General features: G+C 47.6%; 1 protein-coding gene across 1 annotated transcript in view; it reads right to left on the minus strand.

Moving 5' to 3' along the window:
• astn1 (astrotactin 1) overlaps positions 1-21,546 on the minus strand; it is a 69,941-nt gene that overhangs the window by 17,527 nt on the left and 30,868 nt on the right. Inside the window, exons 9-14 of the mRNA XM_056597530.1 lie at positions 20,697-20,781; positions 19,378-19,452; positions 16,633-16,770; positions 14,186-14,336; positions 6,010-6,176; positions 1,670-1,864 (exon numbers count right to left, since the gene is read on the minus strand). Coding sequence (XP_056453505.1) covers positions 1,670-1,864; positions 6,010-6,176; positions 14,186-14,336; positions 16,633-16,770; positions 19,378-19,452; positions 20,697-20,781 — 811 coding nt within the window. The remainder of the gene's footprint in view (positions 1-1,669; positions 1,865-6,009; positions 6,177-14,185; positions 14,337-16,632; positions 16,771-19,377; positions 19,453-20,696; positions 20,782-21,546) is intronic.

A 21,546-nucleotide genomic window follows, 5' to 3' on the forward strand; every position in this document is an offset into this window, starting at 1 on the left:
ACGCTCTCCCTCTCACGTCGTTATGTTTCAGCCGTTTACCAAAGCAAGCACACATTGTCAGCGTCTCCGATAACGCACTGTTACTCTCCAGCTCTGTGTTCCTCTGTCTATTTCGTTTCTGTAAATATTTTAGTGTCTCTTTTATTGCTCTGTGTAATTTGGTTCGGTAACGATTTTGCGATCTCGATTCTTTATGCTCTGTAATATATTTCACTTGCAGCTTTGCAGAAGATTGATTTGATTTGGAAAACAATTAAATGAGGAAAGCAACTGAGACTGTAAGCCAACATGGAGATGAGTTTATTGGTAAGGTGTGAAAGAAAGTAATATTCTGTGTTGGATGTGGTCCTTTCACACACTGCAATAGGTCCAACTGTATGACAGAATGCATCTCACTGGAGTGGCTTCATCTTTAATGGATTAGTAGTTGGAGAAGAGGATAAAATATCTTTTTAATGTTCAGGAAGTTCTAGAAGTATCAAGAAGATGATAAAATATGTCTTGGCTTTGTGACGGAAGCCACCTGTTTCAGATAAATCACCGAACACCGCGCGACACAAGTGATTAATACCTATCTCCTCCGCCTCATGTCCTACTCCTCTCCTCCTCCTCCCTTCCTCCTCCTCTCTCCTCTCCTCTCCTCCTCCTCCCTCCTCTCCTCACCATCTCCTCTCCTCCTCCACCTCCTCTCCTCCTCCTCCCTTCCTCCTCCTCTCTCCTCTCCTCCTCCACCTCCCTTCCTCCTCCTCTCTCCTCTCCTCCTCCTCCCTCCTCTCCTCCTCCACCTCCTCTCCTCCTCCACCTCCTCTCCTCCTCCACCTCCTCTCCTCCTCCACCTCCTCTCCTCCTCCACCTCCTCTCCTCCTCCTCTCTCCTCCACCTCCTCTCCTCTACCCCCTCCTCTGTCCTCTTCTCTCTCCTCCCCTCCTCCTCTCTCCTCTCCTCCTCCACCTCCTCTCCTCTACCCCCTCCTCTGTCCTCTTCTCTCTCCTCTCCTCCTCCTCTCTCCTCTCCTCACCACCTCCTCTCCTCCTCCTCTCTCCTCCACCTCCTCTCCTCTACCCCCTCCTCTGTCCTCTTCTCTCTCCTCCCCTCCTCTCTCCTCTCTACAGGAGTCTTCAAGTCACCAGGATAACAACAGTAAAATATTCATTAAACCTGAAGACTCAGGACAGCAGAGGGAAGAGGGGGAGGGAGGGAGAAGAGGAGGGGAGAGGGGGAGGGAGGGAGAAAAGGAGGGGAGAGGGGGAGGGAGGAGACTGAGGGGAGAGGGGGAGGGAGGAGACGGATGGGAGAGGGGGAGGGAGGAGAAGGAGGAGAAGGAGGGGAGAGGGAGAGGGAGGGAGGAGATAGAGGGGAGAGGGGGAGGGAGAAGGAGGGGAGAGAGAAGGAAGGAGTCACAGGGGAACTCCTTCATAGTAATAAGATATTAGATTAACATATTTTACCGCCAGAGAGAGACAGACAGAGAGAGACACAGACAGACAGACAGAGAGGGAGATATCACATCTGTATCTAACACATATTTTTGTAGTGTGTGTTGGATACAGTGACAGTACTAGAGCCAATTGTTCATCTCTCTCTCTCTCTCTCTCTCTCTCTCTCTCTCTCTCTCTCTCTCTCTCTCTCTCTCTCTCTCTCAGGGTTGGAGTCAGAGGTCGGAGGTCACCTGAAGGTGGCCTTGAGGATCTGCCCTGAGCTGCTCTCCTTGCTGTGGTTGTTGTAGCCGTAGAAGAGGTCTCCGAACAGCGTCTGATTGGCCGGGATGTCGGCGGGCTCGCCGCAGTCCACGCCCTCCGTGCAGACCTCCGAGAGGGGTTGGCACGACCGGCCGTCCGGACCACGGCGGTAGTCCTCTATACAGCTGGGGGGAGAGAGAGAGAGAGAGAGAGAGAGAGAGAGAGAGAGAGAGAGAGAGAGAGAGAGAGAGAGAGAGAGAGAGAGAGAGAGAGAGAGAGAGAGAGAGAGAGAGAGAGAGACCAAACACAGTATATTAGGATATGAGCTCAGTTTTATAACATGGGAGAGGTTTTGTGGAGGCGTGACTCAGGAGCGTTCCTCGCTGCAGTGTTCTGTTTCCAGGCTAAAGGAAAGCTGCACGACACAGCGGTCCAATTCTCTCATTTGGCAGAACATTTGTAAACATTGAGAAGAGAAATAAAAATCCTAACACCTTCAAATGAAGGCTGTATATTGTTTTACAAAGTAAGACGGAGAGAGTGTAAAGAGTGGTGACTGACTGCCTTCCTCATCACAGACTGAGGTGACTGAAACATAAAAGCCTCCAGGAATAGAAAACTTAAAGAGAAGGAGACCAGAAACATCAAAACCACCTCATGAACCAGTTATCCTGATCCTGTCTGTGGGACGCTCACCCTTAACGTTACACATGTTACACACATGTTACACACCACGTTATACACAATGTTACACACCACATTACACACATGTTACACACCACATTACACACCACGTTACACACCATGTTATACACCATTATACACCATGTTACACACCACGTTACATGTTACAGACATGTTACACACCACGTTACACACCATGTTACATAGCATTTAAAACACCTCATGATTCATGTATTAATTGATTGATTAATGGAAGTAGTAGGTGATGTAGCTAGTGACGTAGCAGTGCTATATAGTAATGTAGATAGTGATGTAGCTAGTGGTTTAGCTACAAATTAAGCTTGTGATGTAGCAGTGCTATATAGTGATGTAGCTAGTGATGTGGTTAGTGATGTAGCAGTGCAACATAGCGATGTAGCTAGGGATGTAGCTGGTGATTTAGCTAGGGATGTAGCTAGTGATGTAGCTAGTGATGTAGCAGTGATACATAGTGATGTAGCCACTGATGTAGCTAGTGATATAGCTAGTGATGTAGCTAGTGATGTAGCAGTGCAACATAGCGATGTAGCTAGTGATGTAGCTGGTGATTTAGCTAGGGATGTAGCTAGTGATGTAGCTAGTGATGTAGCAGTGATACATAGTGATGTAGCCACTGATGTAGCTAGTGATATAGCTAGTGATGTAGCTAGTGATGTAGCAGTGCAACATAGGGATGTAGCTAGTGATGTAGCTGGTGATTTAGCTTGGGATGTAGCTAGTGATGTAGCTAGTGATGTAGCAGTGATACATAGTGATGTATACAGTGATGTAGCTAGTGATTTAGCTAGTAATGTAGCTAGTGATGTAGCTAGTGATGTAGCATTGCTACATAGTGATGTATCAAGTGATGTAGTTAGTGATGTAGCAGTACTGCATAGTGTGGTAGAGTGTGATGTAGCTAGTGATGTAGCCACTGATGTTGCTAGTGATAGAGCTAGTGATGTAGCTATTGATGTAGCAGTGCTACATAGTGATGTAGCTAGTGATTTAGCTAGTAATGTAGCTAGTGATGTAGCATTGCTACATAGTGATGTATCAAGTGATGTAGTTAGTGATGTAGCAGTGCTTCATAGTGATGTAGCTAGTGATGTAGCAGTGCTACAAATGGATGTAGCTAGTGATGTAGCTAGGGATGTAGCTAGGGACGTAGCTAGTGATGTAGCTAATGATGTAGCAGTGCTACATAGTGTGTCTATGAAAAGGTGGTGTTGGAACACACTGCACCACCAGAGCTGCTAGCCTTGTGGCACCGAGGTCTTTAATCAGTGTCCACACACTAAACACACGACCACCGGCGGGTCAAGCACCACTAGTTTATAACGCCCAAAGGAGCTGATTCCATCCTCTTCCTTTAATGTTCAGAGTTCATGGCCTGCAGCCACAAAAATAAATTACGCCATTTAATCTCCATCCATAATGTACAGCATTTTAATCTCTTTCCAGAGAAGTATGGTAATTTAATCTTCATCTGGAGGACTAAAGTCTTAAAAGAGAGTTCAGCCTTAATCCCTAGGCACATGGACACATTCTGGGATCATTTTTGTCAACTCTACCCAAGAACGAACCAGAGTCTTATTGTTCAGACGGGGCCACGATCGCGGCGCTGGGCTTAGCTCGCTTTGTGTTGGACTAAAGTCTGTCTGGACGTGACATGGCTGTGGCTCCTCCCTTTATCCTGAGGTCTGTTTGGACGTGGCTGTGTAACATGGCTGTGTCACCTCTCAATTGACGTAACATGGCTGTGTCGCCTCTCCATTTATCCCCGACATTCTCTCACCCAATGGTTTCCTGAATGCTTCGGTTAAAGATCCCATGGCATGAAAATTTCACTTTCTGAGGTTTTCTAACTTTAATATGAGTTCCCCTAGCCTACCTATGCTCCCCCAGTAGCTAGAAATGTCCTTGGGTGTAAAACGACCACTAGGCATTCTGCTCAGCCTTTAAATAAACAAAGCTCAGACGCGCTGTTTTGGAATTCTCCCCGTATGTCGTCATCAGGGGAGATGCCATCTCCCCTTTCTCTACCTTGCCAGCCATGAGAATTTGGCCCGCCAATGAGACGATGAGCTACGATTGTGCGAATGCCACATGTGTGTGTGTGTGTGTGTTTGATTACACACACTGTAACGCAAGTGTTGTACACTTCTTTGTTATTTGGATAATCGTTCTGCTGTTGGCGTTATGGCGCATAACAAGTCGGTTCTCGGTTATCTCAGCCATGGCTGAGAAACAATTGGGGGAAAGGAACTTTGGCTTTGACTCCCTGAAGTAGGCCTACATGAACTGCGACATGGAGGGGAAAGGGATTATTGCCCGCGATTGTCTCCCGCTTGAGCCCCGCTTCCCGCTGCCGAGGGCCCACCGCCTCCGCGCCGCCTCCTGCCCGCTGCAGGAGGCGGCGGTGCCTAAGCACTGCCCGCTGCTCGCTGCCGAGGCGGTGGTCCCTCGGCAGCGAGGCTCCGGCGGGAGACAATCGCGGTCAACAATCGCGGGCAACAATCCCTTTCTCCTCCATGTCGCGGTTCAGTCTACTTCAGATTGATGTGGACGTGGAAGAACCAGAGACGTCGGAGAACCCAACATGGTCGTTTGAGATTCATTATATCATCTGCAGGCGCATACAGCTTTTGGCCGTGATAATATATGTTATATGAAATAGATATCTATCTATCTAGCATACTATGATATTATTTAGATATAGAGCTCCAGGACTCTTTTTTTTTACAGAACACGGCCAAAGGCTGTGTGCACCTCGCCATTGCGATACATCCACTGTAAACAGATGAATGGCCACAAGCTGCTGAGGGCCACACCCCCAGCCTCCTCCCTAACCCGCCTCTCTCCTCCTCATTTGCATTAAAGCTACAGACACCGAAACGGCACGTTTGGGGAAAGCTCAATGTGCGACTAGCTCGTAGTGGCTGTAATTCAGCACCACGGCTGAATTTCGGGAACGTCTTCAAATACTGTGTTAGGGGCCCACTAATATCTATATTAAAACGTATAACTTACAGATACCTTCTTGCATAAAGTATTAAAGGGATATGCCGAGATATTGGTCAGTTTGAGACGTCCTATTTTACCAGATTCAGATTAGTTACCCATCGTTCAGAAGCTGACTGGGTTAGCGTTTGCTTTCCTTTAGCCTCGCCCATTGACCTGCAGAGCTGTAGTAGCCTAGCTACAGTAGCTTAGCAACAGTTGCCCACCGATACTAACAAATACAGAAAAGAAAAAGGCCAATCTCCAGCTATCTGTAAATATCCCTGTGAGGCTTCTGAGACACCATCAGCTGGGCCATGTGGAGCTGCAACATTCTGAATAAGAGGTAGGCCATCTGGCCCTTTTGGAGGATTTGCTGTTGTTTGCTTCACGGTTCTTCCCTAGAAAAGACAGCAGATGAAAGCAAACAGAGAGAGAGGAGGGTCTGACCCACAGATCATCTGGATGTCTTACAGAGTATGGTTCTCTAGAGCCTCTTGATGTCTTAGAGTAGGGTCATCCTCTAGGGTTAGGACTGACCATCAGGTCAACTGGAAGTCTTAGAGTAGGGTCCTCTAGAATATCTGGATGTCTTAGAGTAGGGTCCTTTAGGGTTAGGACTCACCCACAGAACATCTGGATGTTGTAGAGAGTGGGGTCATCCTCTAGGGGAGCCAGCTGCTGCAGACACAGCTGCTCACAGCCTCCGTTGAACCCGTCGGAGCAGTCGATCCCGATGTGGTGGTCATAGCATCCGGTTCCGTCCTTCATCGGGCTGAGGCCTGGTGGACACTAGAGAGAGACAAATGGAGATGAGGTCATCTATCTGGGGGACACTAGAGAGAGACACATGGAGATACAGTCATCTATCTGGAGGACCCTAGAGAGAGACACATGGAGATACAGTCATCTATCTGGAGGACACTAGAGAGAGACACATGGAGATACAGTCATCTATCTGGAGGACACTAGAGAGAGACACATGGAGATACAGTCATCTATCTGGAGGACACTAGAGAGAGACACATGGAGATACAGTCATCTATCTGGAGGACACTAGAGAAACACATGGAGATAGAGTCATCTATCTGGAGGAAACTGGAGAGAGACACATGGAGACACAGTCATCTATCTGGAGGACACTAGAGAGAGACACATGGAGATACAGTCATCTATCTGGAGGACAATAGAGAGACACATGGAGATACAGTTATCTATCTAGAGGACACTAGAGAGAGACACATGGAGATCCAGTCATCTATCTGGAGGGCACTACCCTGGTAGCACCCTGCTACCCTGACAGGAGAGGACAGGAGAGAGGAGAGAGAAAGGAGAGAGGAGAGGAGAGAGAGGAGAAGAAGAGAGAGGAGAGAGGAGAGAAAGGAGAGGAGAGGAGAGAGGAGAGAAAGGAGAGGAGAGGAGAGAGGAGAGAGGAGAGAGGAGAGAGGAGAGAGGAGAGAGGAGAGAGGAGAGAGAGGAGAGGAGAGGAGAGAGGAGAGGAGAGAGGAGAGAGAGGAGAGGAGAGGAGAGAGGAGAGAGGAGAGAGGAGAGAGAGGAGAAGAGGAGAGGAGAGAGAGGAGAGGGAAAGGGGAGAAGAGAGGAGAGGAGAGAGAGGAGAAGAGGAGAAGAGGAGAGAGGAGAGAGGAGAGAGGAGAGGAGACAAGAGGAGACTGGAGAGAGGAGACAAGAGGAGAGGGGCCGTGTTGTGCGTGTCCAGCGCCACAATAACGTCGGGTCGTTTTCTGAAAGCCAAGAACCAGGCGGCTCACAGCAGCCTGGTGACGTGTTCTCTGGAGAACCTCTCTGGTCACATGTTCTTTGGAGAACCACTCTGGAGAACCACTCTGGAGAACCTCTCTGGTCACGTGTTCTCTGCAGAACCTTTCTGGTCACGTGTACTCTAGAGAACCACTCTGGAGTACCTCTCTGGTCACGTGTTCTCCGCAGAACCTCTCTGGTCACGTGTTCTCTGCAGAACCTTTCTGGTCACGTGTACTCTAGAGAACCACTCTGGAGTACCTCTCTGGTCACGTGTTCTCCGCAGAACCTCTCTGGTCACGTGTTCTCCGCAGAACCTCTCTGGTCACGTGTTCTCTGCAGAACCTCTCTGGTCACGTGTTCTCTGCAGAACCTCTCTGGTCACGTGTACTCTAGAGAATCTCTCTGGTCACGTGTTCTCCGCAGAACCTCTCTGGTCACGTGTTCTCCGCAGAACCTCTCTGGTCACGTGTTCTCTGCAGAACCTCTCTGGTCACGTGTTCTCCGCAGAACCTCTCTGGTCACGTGTACTCTAGAGAATCTCTCTGGAGAACCTCTCTGGTCCCGTGTGCTCTGGAGAACCTCTTTGGTCCCGTGTGCTCTGGAGAACCTCTCTGGTCCCGTGTGCTCTGGAGAACCTCTCTGGTTACGTGTTCTCTGGAGAACCTCTCTGGAGAACCTCTCTGGAGAACCTTTCTAATCTAATCCTGATCCATCTCCCATAAACCTAGAGAACATCCCAGTGACGGCTCCGCCCATCCAGCCACATCTCATCCCATCTGATCGGTCAAAGCTCTTATGTGTCCGATATCTGACAAAAAAAAATAAAGTAAAGCCCTGTCGTGTGATTAATGATGGACACGTCCAACAGTCTGAGGAATGAGACCATGAGACTAAGGAGAATCAAACAGACCCGATTCCAGAGTCCATGTCCGAGGCTTTATGGTGGAACAGAAACGGACCCACTGAATAGTAAAGAGAAGGGGGGGGGGGGGGGGGGCGTCCGTAACGTTAATCATGTGTAGCGTGGTCCTTTGAAGGAGGACCTCTGAGAGTCCAGCAGTGCAGAGGAAACCTTCACCCTCCTGCCTTTGAATCCCGTGCTTAATGGAGATGGATTCATTCCAGGCTCCACTGAAACACCACGTACGGAACAACCAAGGAGACATTACCCTACTTACTAGTACTAGTACTATTACAATAAGTATTAGCATTACTACGGTACCCAAATAACATAACATACTATATATATTACTAACTACATTACACTACTAACTTAGCATACTATTACTATTACTAACTCCAGAAGCCCCCAATGCCCCACCCCCTGAGTGTTAGTCATACAGAATGCTTCGTTTGTCCTAATAAGCGGACGCTGCACTTCCACAGTCCCAGCGATCCACAGGCCTAGTGTGGAGGTATGATATACAGTGGCATGAAAAAGTATGTGAACCTTTTGGAATTTAATGGTTTACTGAAAAAAAATTATAAAAATTTGATCTGATCTTCATCCAAGTGAAGGACAATGACAAATAAAATGTGTCTAAAAATAATAATAAAAAAAAAATTGGATCGTTCATGTCTTTATTGATAACAACCAAAGAAAACTCATAGTGCTTGTGGGAAAAGTATGTGAGCCCTTGAGTTAATGACCTCAAAAAAGCTAATTGGAGTCTTGTTAAGATAATGGGCCCTACTTTAATGGTCTGAAACGCAAGTGAGAAGCGCCCAGCGCAAGTAGCTTTGTGGGCGGTTCTATGGCGATGTCGCAATTTTACCGGCGCAAAAATGACTCTTGCGACCGGCGCAAATCTAAAAAGGGTTGGTCTGAAGTAGTCTAATTACCCGTAGGTGTGGTTTGGGTGTAACATGCAATAAACAAATGAGAGTGCCAGCTCCCATCCCCTTTAAGGGCCATGAGCGCATTTTAATCTGACGAGTTGATATTTTGACAGCGCGTCTGCAGTCTCCGATGAGACAGATGCACATGAATTTCAAGCTTCAAATGACTCAGTTTATGGCGAAATAATATGGCCTAATTCACACACGGAATAAGGTTTTCTTCCACAACTTCCTCATTCCTCAACTCATTTATTTGAGTCCTCAAATAAATTTCGGCAAAGAAAACTTAACACACATATGATATGCGGTAACTGTGGTTCTATTTCAGTTCATATATAATATACGCAATACATTATAAACATAGTTTCTTATTAGTATTGTATGCATTATCGTTATCGACTTATGTGTTCCTTATGTGTTCCTGAAACTGCAAAATAGCACCAGGGAACGTTTGGGCCAGAACAAGCCTCCTCCTTTCGCCGAACTGCCCCTTGGGGCGCAAGATCATTCCCTAATTTACCGACGCGTGGCGCAGGAGGGAAAAGAACGCTCTGCGCCAGTTGCAAACTAGCAACGACATATGTGCTAGTGAGAAAGTAAATTGCGCCGGATGCAAGATTGAGCCCAATAAGTTTGGAGGTGTGGACTACAGCTACTTTGACTGATGAAAACCCCTCAAACTTTTGGAGTTTGCTCAGCACAAGAATAACACGCTTTCAGAGGATCTACGATCAAGAATTGTTGTTTTACATAATGCTGGCAAGGGTTACAAAGTTATTTCAAAGACTTTAGAAATTTACCAGTCGACAGTTAAGCAAACAATCTACAAATGGAGACACTTTGGGACTGTTGCTACTCTACCAAGAAGTGGGCGCCCAGTCAAAATGAAACCAAGAGCACAACAGCATCAACGAGGTGAAGAAACAACCCAGAATGACAGCCAAAGATTTGAAGGCATCCTTGGAACTTGCTAACATCTCTGTTCATGAGTCTATAATACGTAAAACACTGAACAAGCAGGGTATCCACGGCACGACACCACGAGGGAAGCCACTGCCTACTAAAAAGAACTTTGCTGCACGCCGCAAGTTTGCAAAAGAGCTCATTGACACTCCCCAGCGGTATTGGCAAAATGCTAAGTGGCCTGATGAAACTAAGATTGAACTATTTGGAAAAAACACACAGAATTACATCTAGCGTAGAAAGGGTATGGCATATCAACATGAAAACATCATCCCAACCGTAAAGTATGGTGGAGGAAACATTATGATTTGGGCCTGCTTCGACTGCATCAGGGCCTGGCCAGCTTGGAATCATTGAGGGGAAGACAAATTCCCAATTATATCAGACAATTCTTCAGGATAATGTGAGAATGTCCGTCAATGCACAACCGTCAGCTGAAAATGTGAAGTTGGGTGATGCAACAAGACAACGACCCAAAACGCCGGAGCAAGTCCACAACAGAATGGCTTCAGAAAAACAAAATCCGCCTTTTGGAGTGGCAAAATCAGAGCCCAGACCTCAACCCAATAGAGCAATGGATTGACTTGAAAGGGGCCATACAAATGAGACGTCCAAAAAATATGACAGAGCTTAAGCAGTTCTGCCAGGAAGAATGGGCTAAAATTCCTCCTGAACGATGTGCAGGTCTGATCTACAGCTACAGAAAGCACCGGGTTGAGGTTATTGCTGCCGTGGGCTGGTAAACAGCCCCCAATTATTAATTCTCAGGGTTCACTTACTTCTTCCATTGCCATTTTAAATGTTGAATGAGTTTGTTCAATAAAGAATTTTATTGTGTTATTATTTTTAGACACATTATGTTTGTCAATACCCTTGACCTAGATGAAGATCAAATCACATTTTATGATTGATTCAGAAAACAATGAAATTCCAAAAGGTTCACATACTTTATCTTGCCACTTTATACACATGTATACACACACTCACATACACTTACATCCCTCCTTCATTGTAGATGACAAAATAATCTGATCTGGGCAATGAATCTGCATGGTGCACCGGGGTGTGTGAGCAGAGCTGAATGGCATTGACTGACACACACACTGTTCACTGTCTGAAGGTGTGTGTGTGTTGACTCTTACACACTGTTCACCATCTGAAGGTGTGTGTGTGTTGACTCTGACACACTGTTCACCATCTGAAGGTGTGTGTGTTGACCCTGACACACTGTTCACTGTCTGAAGGTGTGTGTGTGTTGACTCTGACACACTGTTCACTGTCTGAAGGTGTGTGTGTGTTGACTCCGACACACTGTTCACCATCTGAAGGTGTGTGTGTGTTGACTCTGACACACTGTTCACCATCTGAAGGTGTGTGTGTGTTGACTCCGACACACTGTTCACCATCTGAAGGTGTGTGTGTTGACCCTGACACACTGTTCACTGTCTGAAGGTGTGTGTGTTGACTCTGACACACTGTTCACTGTCTGAAGGTGTGTGTGTTGACTCTGACACACACACTGTTCACTGTCTGAAGGTGTGTGTGTTGACTCTGACACACTGTTCACTGTCTGAAGGTGTGTGTGTTGACTCTGACACACTGTTCACTGTCTGAAGGTGTGTGTGTTGACTCTGACACACACACTGTTCACTGTCTGAAGGTGTGTGTGTTGACTCTGACACACTGTTCACTGTCTGAAGGTGTGTGTGTTGACTCTGACACACTGTTCACTGTCTGAAGGTGTGTGTGTTGACTCTGACACACACACTGTTCACTGTCTGAAGGTGTGTGTGTTGACTCTGACACACTGTTCACTGTCTGAAGGTGTGTGTGTTGACTCTGACACAGCCATTGTTCACTGTCTGAAGATGTTTGTGTTGACTCTGACACACTGTTCACTGTCTGAAGGTGTGTGTGTTGACTCTGACACACTGTTCACTGTCTGAAGGTGTGTGTGTTGACTCTGACACACTGTTTAATGTCTGAAGGTCCGTGTGTTTACTCTGACACACACACTGTTCACTGTCTGAAGGTATGTGCGTTTACTCTGTCACACCCACTGTTCACTATCTGAAGGTGTGTGTGTTGCTTAGCTTAACCTCGCTGAACTTCACGGCCAGGCTGAAGAGATTGATTCCATTTTTTCTCATTTAAAGTTTTCCAGAAGTTGGACGGCCAAGAGGTTAAAGTCTCAGCGTATCTCAGCTGTCACACTCGCCTGTTTCATCTCTTCCAATCTGTACATGACGGTCTGCCAGGGAGAGACAAGGGAGAGAGAAGGGAGAGACAAGGGAGTGACAAGGGAGAGAGAAGGGAGAGAGAAGGGAGAGATAAAGGGAGAAACAAGGGAGAGACAAGGGAGAGACAAGGGAAAGACAGGGGAGAGACAAGGGAGAGACAGGGGAGAGACAAGGGAGAGACAGGGGAGAGACAGGGGAGAGACAAGGGAGAGACAAGGGAGAGACAGGGGAGAGACAAGGGAGAGACAGGGGAGAGACAAGGGGGAGAGAGGGGAGAGAGAGAGGAGAGACAGACCCCCCCCCCCCGACCAGCTTAAGGGAGCAGGACCATCGCAGCAGGTAATACACTAATAGCTCTAAGTCATGACCTCTTGTCAGCAGGTAAGACACTAATGACTTTAAGTCATAACTTCCTGTCTGAAATCAGTTAATTAAACAAATGTTAAAAAAAAACATAAAAAGGCAACACATAATTAAGCCTTGGGCTGCAAGAAAGGGAATCCTGATGAAATGTTTCAAAGATGAAAACCATTTGCATGCTGATATGGACAGCATGAAAGGAAAATATATTGTGTACATTCCAAACGATCCAGTCTTTCCCATGCAGTGTGAATCCAAGCCTGCTGCAGAAGGCAGAGTCGGCGCTAGCGACACACGTGGGCACGGTGGTGTAAGAGGTTTACTAAACGTGTCTAATGGTCTCTAAACACTGCAGCGGGCTGGCAGGCGTCAGGAGAGGACATGAAGGAAGCAGACTGAAGCTACGTCAGCTGCCTACCTGCTCCAGCGGCTCTGAACTAGAAATGAAAGCGTCTTCATTGTTTACCGAGCAGCAATGGAGCCACCAACACATGGCTGAAGAACCAGAGGAGCCACCAACGCATGGCTGAAGAACCAAAGGAGCCACCAACACATGGCTGAAGAACCAAAAGAGCCACCAACACATGGCTGAAGAACCAGGACCCAGCAGCAGAGGCAGCCCAGGTGTCCACTAGTGCCGCCCAATAGTCGACTTAGTCAACGTAATCTACCATGAAAATAAGTAAACAGCAATTTTTTTAGTAGATGAGCCGTTATTATTGACCGCCTATTTATTTTTGTTCTCCCGTCTGTTATTCAACTCCACACAAGTCTGTCTCCACACGTCAGATGCAGTCTTTATGATTCATAATATCATCCAGAGGCGCAAATAGCTTTTGGCCTTGATATTATATATTATATTATATAGATACGTAGATAGATATATTATATAACATTATTATTATTATTAACATTATTAATATTATTATTATTAAATATAGATATCGAGCGCCTGGAGTCTGCAAACGGCAACAATCCCTTCTCCTCCATGCTGCAGTTCACTCTGCTCCTGTTCTTCACAGCTCATTTGTATGCAATGGGCAGCAGCTCATTTGCATTAAAGCTACAGACACCCAAAACAGCACATTCTGATAGGGACAGAAACAGAGGAGAAAAGCAGTAGCCGAGATATCTTTTCCTAAAATGTATTTCCAGAAAACAGCTTCAAAAACATGTTTTCTATTTTTTTCTTATTTTTTTCTTAGTCGTTTAGATTAGTTGACAAACAAATTGTTGAAAGATCAGTCGTTTAGAAATTAGTCGCTAGTGGCAGCACTAATGTCCAACACACCTCCTTACCTCCACCTGGTCCTGGAGGTCCACCACACTACGGAGGTCTCCATCAGAACCTCCACCTGGGCCTGACGTCCACCATACCTCCCTACAGAGGAGGTCTCAAACCCCAGACAACTCAGCCGACTGACTTTAGCGCTATCATTATCCTAGAGCCTCCAGCTCCCTGATTATCCCCCACCTCCATCATTACCCTCCACCTCCCTCATTATCACAGAGTCATCATTATCGCAGAGCCATTATTAGAGCCATCCAGCTCAGTGATCGTCTCCTTCATATCAGGTCAGGAGTCTGCTATCTGCAGCACTTCGTCTCCTTCTCTGTAAACGTAGTCTCAGGACTCACCACACATCCGGTGGAGTCCAGCTTGCGGTCGGATATGCAGCGGAAGTTGCGGCTGCAGCCTCCGTTGTCCTTGGAACAGTCCCTGACCGGGCCGAAGGAGTCCAACAGCACCTCCAGGCTATCGAACGAGGAGCTGATCATCAGCTCCTCCCTAGGAACAAGAACGAAGAACGCTCACACATCTGTTCTCTCTATGTTGTGTCCCTTCCTTCGGTTCCAAAGCTTGACTTCCTTAGTCAAACTTGTCTTATTTCTAATGGTTTGTCCACCAACACGTGTCGATCAGTTTGAATCTCCCAGGACAGAGACTGTGTCTCTTAGGGTCTCTAAGTACAGACTGTGTCTCTAAGGGTCTCTAAGGACAGAGACTGTGTCTCTAAGGGTCTCTAAGTACAGACTGTGTCTCTAAGGGTCTCTAAGGACAGAGACTGTGTCTCTAAGGGTCTCTAAGTACAGACTGTGTCTCTAAGGGTCTCTAAGGACAGAGACTGTGTCTCTAAGGGTCTCAAAGGACCGAGACTGTTTCTCTAAGGGTCTCTAAGGACATGGACACATGACCTTCCTCTTTAGGACTACATCTTTATGTACAGAGGAAGCGATATGGTACACTGTTTAGTTTTGCTGGACCGTAATAAATCAGCCCCTTTTCTACTGCCTGCTTGTGTTGTTGCTGTCTATACAAACAGAGGAGTGATGTACATCTCAATTAGCGGCTCGTTAAAGCTGCCGCCGGGAGGAGGGACGCATCAAACCTACACGTTCATCCTGTCACAGACCAGAGAATCCAGCCGTCTCCTCACCCCACAGGCTGCTCTCACTGACTTTAAATGATGCATTTAGACATGTAGCAGCTCCACATTACATGAACACTGATGTTGTAAAGTGGTGGTGTAGTGGTGGTGTAGGGGTGGTGCAGCGGTGGTTTAGCAGTGGTGGTCTAGTACTGGTGTAGTGGTGGTGTAGGGGTGGTGTAGCGGTGGTTTAGCAGTGGTGGTCTAGTACTGGTGTAGTGGTGGTGTAGTGGTGGTAAAGCGGTGTAGTGGTGGTGTAGTGGTGGTGTAGTGGTGGTGGTCTACTGATGGTGTAGTGATGGTGTAAGGGTGTAGTGGTGGTGTAGCGGTAATGTAGTGGTGGTGTAGTGGTGGTGGTGGTGGTCTACTGATGTGTAGAGGTGGTATAATGGTGGTGTAATGATGGTGTAGTTGTGGTAATGGTGGTGAAGTGGTGTAGTGGTTGTGTAGTGATGGTGGTGGTCTACTGATGGTGTAGTGGTGGTGATGGTGTAGTGGTGGTGGTGGTCTGCTGATGGTGTAGCGGTGTTATGGTGGTGGTGTAGTGATGCTGTAGTTGTGGTGATGGTGGTGAAGTGGTGTAGTGGTTGTGTAGTGGTGGTGGTGGTGATGGCGTAGCGCTGGTGGTGGTCTACTGATGGTGTAGCGGTGGTGATGGTGTAGTGGTGGTTGTGGTCTACTGATGGTGTAGCGATGGTATATTGGTGGTGGTGGTGTAGTGGTTGAGTAGTGGTGGTGGTGTAGCGGTGGTGTATTGGTGGTGGATGGTGTAGTGGTGGTTTAGTGGTGTAGGGTCAGGGTTGGGTCAGGGTCAGGGTCAGGGTGAGGTTAGGGTTAGGGTCAGGGTGAGGTTAGGGTTAGGGTTCGGGTTCGGGTCAGGGTTCGGATAACTGGGAATTAACACGGCAGGCGAGAGGGAGACGTGAGCGTAACGTAGGCGTATCAATTCACATCGCCGCTGTTTATTGGGCCATATTTTCAAGATTCTAGAACGCGCTAGCATTTTTGGTCCAAGCCATATTTTTAGCTTGTGAGTGAAAATGATTAGCCAGCTGATCAACTGCAACTATCAGTTGATTGTGCGCCTGTTATCTAAACAGAGAGGCGTGGTGGGAGAGGTGTAACCATGACAACGCCTGTTTATCAAAATCATTTCAGTGTGCAACATGGATGCAAAACATTCCGCAAATGATATGAAAACAATAGTGCGGGCGGAGATCGTTTTCATTGTGCGTTTTGATATTTACCCGCCATAGCCGAGACGCCATAACCGAGACGCTTCAGGAACGCTTGAAAATAGAAGTTATGTGTAAAATTAAGCTTTGGTCGGCCTTGAGACGGGCGTAGAACGCTGCCAGTATAAATCAGTGCACTAGTTTGAATGGAAAATATCTCTAGCTGAAGTCGGACGCCTGACGGCCGACTACAAATGAAAGTCTAAAAAGGCTCTGGTATAAATTGCGAGGGTGAGGGTTAGGGTCAGGGTTAGGGTCAGGGTCAGGATGAGGGTTAGGGTCAGGATGAGGGTTAGGGTCAGGGTGAGGGTAAGGGTTAGGGTCAGGATGAGGGTTAGGGTCAGGGTGAGGGTAAGAGTTAGGGTCAGGGTTAGGGTCAGGGTCAGGGTTAGGGTCAGGGTCAGGGTCAGGGGTATCTTACCGTACGTCCACAGCGTCCTCCATCACAGTCATATCCGTCTTGCATTTGGCCGAGGGGTTGATCGCCAGCTCAGCAGGGGGGATAACAAAACTCTTGCTCAAGGGCAGCCACATGCCCTCTCCCAGAGTATAGGTGAACCTACGACCAGAGGAGGCGTGGGCAAAATAAATACAGGTTGCAAAAATATACAGGTTGTGTAACTTTACACATAGCCCCTGGGCGAAACTTTACAGATAGCCCCTGGGTGTACCTTTACAGATAGCCCCTGGGTGTGACTTTACAGATAGCCCCTGGGCAAAACTTTACAGATACCCCCTGGGTGTAACTTTACAGATAGCCCCTGGGTGTAACTTTATAGATAGCCCCTGGGTGAACCTTTACAGATAGCCCCTGGGCGAAACTTTACAGATAGCCCCTGGGTGTAACTTTACAGATAGCCCCTGGGTGTAACTTTATAGATAGCCCCTGGGTGTACCTTTACAGATAGCCCCTGGGTGTAACTTTATAGATAGCCCCTGGGTGTACCTTTACAGATAGCCCCTGGGTGTAACTTTACAGATAGCCCCTGGGTGTACCTTTACAGATAGCCCCTGGGTGTAACTTTACAGATAGCCCCTGGGTGTAACTTTATAGATAGCCCCTGGGTGTAACTTTACAGATAGCCCCTGGGTGTAACTTTATAGATAGCCCCTGGGTGTAACTTTACAGATATTCCCTGGGTGTAACTTTACAGATAGCCACTTGGTGTAATTTATAGATATTCCCTGGTTGTACCTTTATAGATAGCCCCAAGTTGTAATTTATAGATATTCCCTGGGTGTACCTTTATAGATAGCCCCTGGGTGTAACTTTACAGATAGAGAGAATAGATCAAATAAAATATATAAAACTTTGTATTTTTATATCGCTTGTTATATATGTTATTATTTCAAAGTAAGTGGCCGAGCAGAATGCTTGGACCAAGAGTAACACACATTGACAGCAACATAACACAATAGTTTCACTCACAGGTATGTTCACCATCATGAAGGTTATTCCAAATACCAGTGAAGACAAACACGTGATGTAATAATATCCTCCTCGTATTATATCATGACACGAGACAGACTCCAGCAAGCCTTAATTTGTATGACAATGAATGGCTGAATTCTAAGTGAAATCCTTTGCACTTTGATCATCAAAAGCGTTATTAGAGATGATGAATAATTCATGAAAGACAAGAAAGGATTTAATAGTTAACCGACCAAACCCATTTTCGGCATTCATATTGTTTAATTTGCATTTAATAAAATGCTAACTTAGCATAAGGAAAGGGCACTGGAATGGACAACAGGCCTGACAAGTCGATTGAAGAACAGATTGATTACACCCCCCAATCCCCCTTCCTGTGTCTGCAGCCCTACCCCCCCCCCCCTCCCCCCCCCCGCAGTAACACTGTTCAGTCTATTAAACCCCCCTCCCCTCGCAGTAACACTGTTCAGAGTCTATAACAGCTCTGCTCCTGTTCTTCACCCTCTCCCTGCTCCTGTTCTTCACCCTCTCCCTGCTCCTGTTCTTCACCCTCTCCCTGCTCCTGTTCTTCACCCTCTCCCTGCTCCTGTTCTTCACCCTCTCCCTAGTCCTGTTCGTCACCCTCTCCCTGCTCCTGTTCTTCACCCTCTCCCTGCTCCTGTTCTTCACCCTTTCCCTAGTCCTGTTCTTCACCCTCTCCCTGCTCCTGTTGTGTCTCCTCCAGACCCTCCCTGCTCTAGTTGTGTCTCCTCCAGACCCTCCCTGCCCCTGTTGTGTCTCCTCCAGACCCTCCCTGCCCCTGTTGTGTCTCCTCCAGACCCTCCCTGCTCTAGTTGTGTCTCCTCCAGACCCTCCCTGCTCTAGTTGTGTCTCCTCCAGACCCTCCCTGCCCCTGTTGTGTCTCCTCCAGACCCTCCCTGCCCCTGTTGTGTCTCCTCCAGACCCTCCCTGCTCTAGTTGTGTCTCCTCCAGACCCTCCCTGCCCCTGTTGTGTCTCCTCCAGACCCTCCCTGCTCTAGTTGTGTCTCCTCCAGACCCTCCCTGCTCTAGTTGTGTCTCCTCCAGACCCTCCCTGCTCTAGTTGTGTCTCCTCCAGACCCTCCCTGCTCCTGTTGTGTCTCCTCCAGACCCTCCCTGCTCCTGTTGTGTCTCCTCCAGACCCTCCCTGCCCCTGTTGTGTCTCCTCCAGACCCTCCCTGCTCCTGTTGTGTCTCCTCCAGACCCTCCCTGCTCTAGTTGTGTCTCCTCCAGACCCTCCCTGCCCCTGTTGTGTCTCCTCCAGACCCTCCCTGCCCCTGTTGTGTCTCCTCCAGACCCTCCCGGCTCTAGCCGTGGTGTTTGGCTGCGTTAAGGAGGCTGAAGGTTTAGATGAGGATGGATGGTTGGAGTCCAGCACTTTAACCAGCAGAGAGAACCCAAAGCTGAACCAAACCAGACCTTCGACTTCCTGCCGGCTGCTTTAACTACATCCTGTTACACATTCAGATCGACATGCTCAAATATACATATAGCATATTCAAACATCCATATAGCATATACACAGTACATATTAAAAAAACCAATGGCAAATAAATGGGTTTGCTAAGTAATCAAAGCAAAGCCTTGATCCCTTGATAACTTATCATACATAACTAACCCTTGATAACTAATCCTTAATAACCAACACCTAATAACTAATCCTTTATAATTAACCTTTGATAACTAATCCTTAACAACTTAACCTGAACCTCTCACCTGAAGATGCGGTCAGAGGGCTGTTCTCCCAGGACCAGATCAAAGCCGCGCTGGAAGATGGTGTAGGGCCAGGGGCTGAGGACATCAGAAACATGAGGAGAACGGTTGGACGAGGGGAGACAACACAGCTTCACACCTCATGACCTCTTAAGGGGGAACACCGATCGCCACTGAGCTCCTCAATTTTCCTGATATTGATATTGATGCTCACTGTGAGACCCTAACCCTAAACCTGACCGTGACCCTAAACCTGAACCTAGGCCAAAACCTGACCTTAACCCTGACCCTAACCCTAATCCTGATCCTAACCCTAAACCTGCCACATAAATAAATTATTCAAAAGCTTATTGAAGTAACAGTCTGGTGGATCCTTGACTGTCAGAGATAAGACATCGCAGCCCTAATTAAGACAGGTGATTAAGGAGAGGTGTTCAGCCGCCCCGGCCCACGAGGTCCTGATGGTTTAACACCTTAAGAACACATCCTTACTGCTGGGACCCTGCCTGATGAACGTTTAATCTCAACGCAACACCAGCGTTCATCAGCCCAACAATTATAGTCCAGCAACACGTCCCAGAGCAGCGTATGACTAATTAAAGCTTATGAAAGTTAATCCACAACAGATTGTGTGGTGCTGCGTCCAATCAGAGGCACAGCAACAAACAACTTCAACGTCCCGCCTCCTTCACGCTGACCTCTGGCTTGGCCATCATGAGTGTGTGAGCATAGAGATATAAATGAGTGTGCAGAGAGCTATGAAGGAGTGAGCATAGAGTTATGAATGAGTAAGCAAAGAGCTATCAAACAAAATCCTTTAATGAGCACATTTAGAACTAGCATTAATGAGCTACCATAGGCTATCATTAATGTACTAGCATAGAGTTAGCATTAATGAGCTAGAACAGAGCTATCGTCATGAGCTACCGTAAATGAGATAGCCTAGAGCTTTCATTATTGAGCTAACATTAATGAGCTTATTTAGGCTATCACTAATGGGCCATCATGATTGAACTATCCTAGGCTTTCACTCATATGCTATCAATAATGAGCTATCATATGCTATCAATAATGAGCCAGCATAGAGCATGGATAGAATTAACATTAATGAGCTATCATATGCTATCATTAATGAGCTAGAATAGAGGATGGATAGAGCTAACATTAATGAGCGATCATAGGCTATCATTAGTGAGCTAACACAGAGCTGAAAGAGGCTAATGGTTCTCTTACCCCTGGTTTGGCCCGAATGGTTCTCTTACCCCTGGTTGGGCCCCTAATGGTTCCCTTACCCCTGGTTGGGCCCCTAATGGTTCCCTTACCCCTGGTTAGGCCCCCACTCGTTGCGGATGCAGAGGTGTTTGTGGACCGGGTCCTTCATGTAGCCGTCCAGACACAAACAGTCTCCTGGAACACAACACATCCTGGTTTAGTACACGTTCTCGTAGAACAGAACCGGGTTTAGAACACGTTCTGTTGGAGCACAGCAGAACCTGGTTTAGAACACGTTTTCCTGGAACAGAACCTGGTTAAGAACACGTTCTCCTGGAACAGAACCTGGTTTAGAACACGTTCTCCTACTAACTATTCTTAAGGCTGACCTCCATCCCCGCCGACTTAAGGCTGACCTCCATCCCCACCGACTTAAGGCTGACCTCCATCCCCACCGACTTAAGGCTGACCTCCATCCCCACCGACTTAAGGCTGACCTCCATCCCCACTGACCTCAGCCTTAAGGCTAAGGACGGGTTGAAAGCAGCGATCCTCCACCATGCAGCCCAATCAGCCCCCCCAGCGGGCTGATTGGGAGCCCCGCCCCCGATGGAGGTGATTAAAGCTGATTAGTATTCCTGAAGATATGAGTCAAGCTCATTACTTATTCATCTTCTCCAGACTCTAGAGTTCAGCATCAGCGCAGCAGACCACCTTCCCATATGAGCGGTCGATTACTCCGCGTGTGTCCTGGAGCGCGGTCGGTCCAAACGGGGAGTTAAGACCACGTTACCCCGCCACACACACACACGCACGCACGCACGCACGCACGCACGCACGCACGCACGCACGCACGCACGCACGCACGCACGCACGCACGCACGCACGCACGCACGCACGCACGCACGCACGCACGCACGCACGCACGCACGCACGCACGCACGCACGCACGCACGCACG

The sequence above is a fragment of the Gadus chalcogrammus genome, chromosome 8 (genome assembly GCF_026213295.1).
Source record: "Gadus chalcogrammus isolate NIFS_2021 chromosome 8, NIFS_Gcha_1.0, whole genome shotgun sequence".
Classification (NCBI taxonomy): Eukaryota; Metazoa; Chordata; class Actinopteri; order Gadiformes; family Gadidae; genus Gadus; species Gadus chalcogrammus.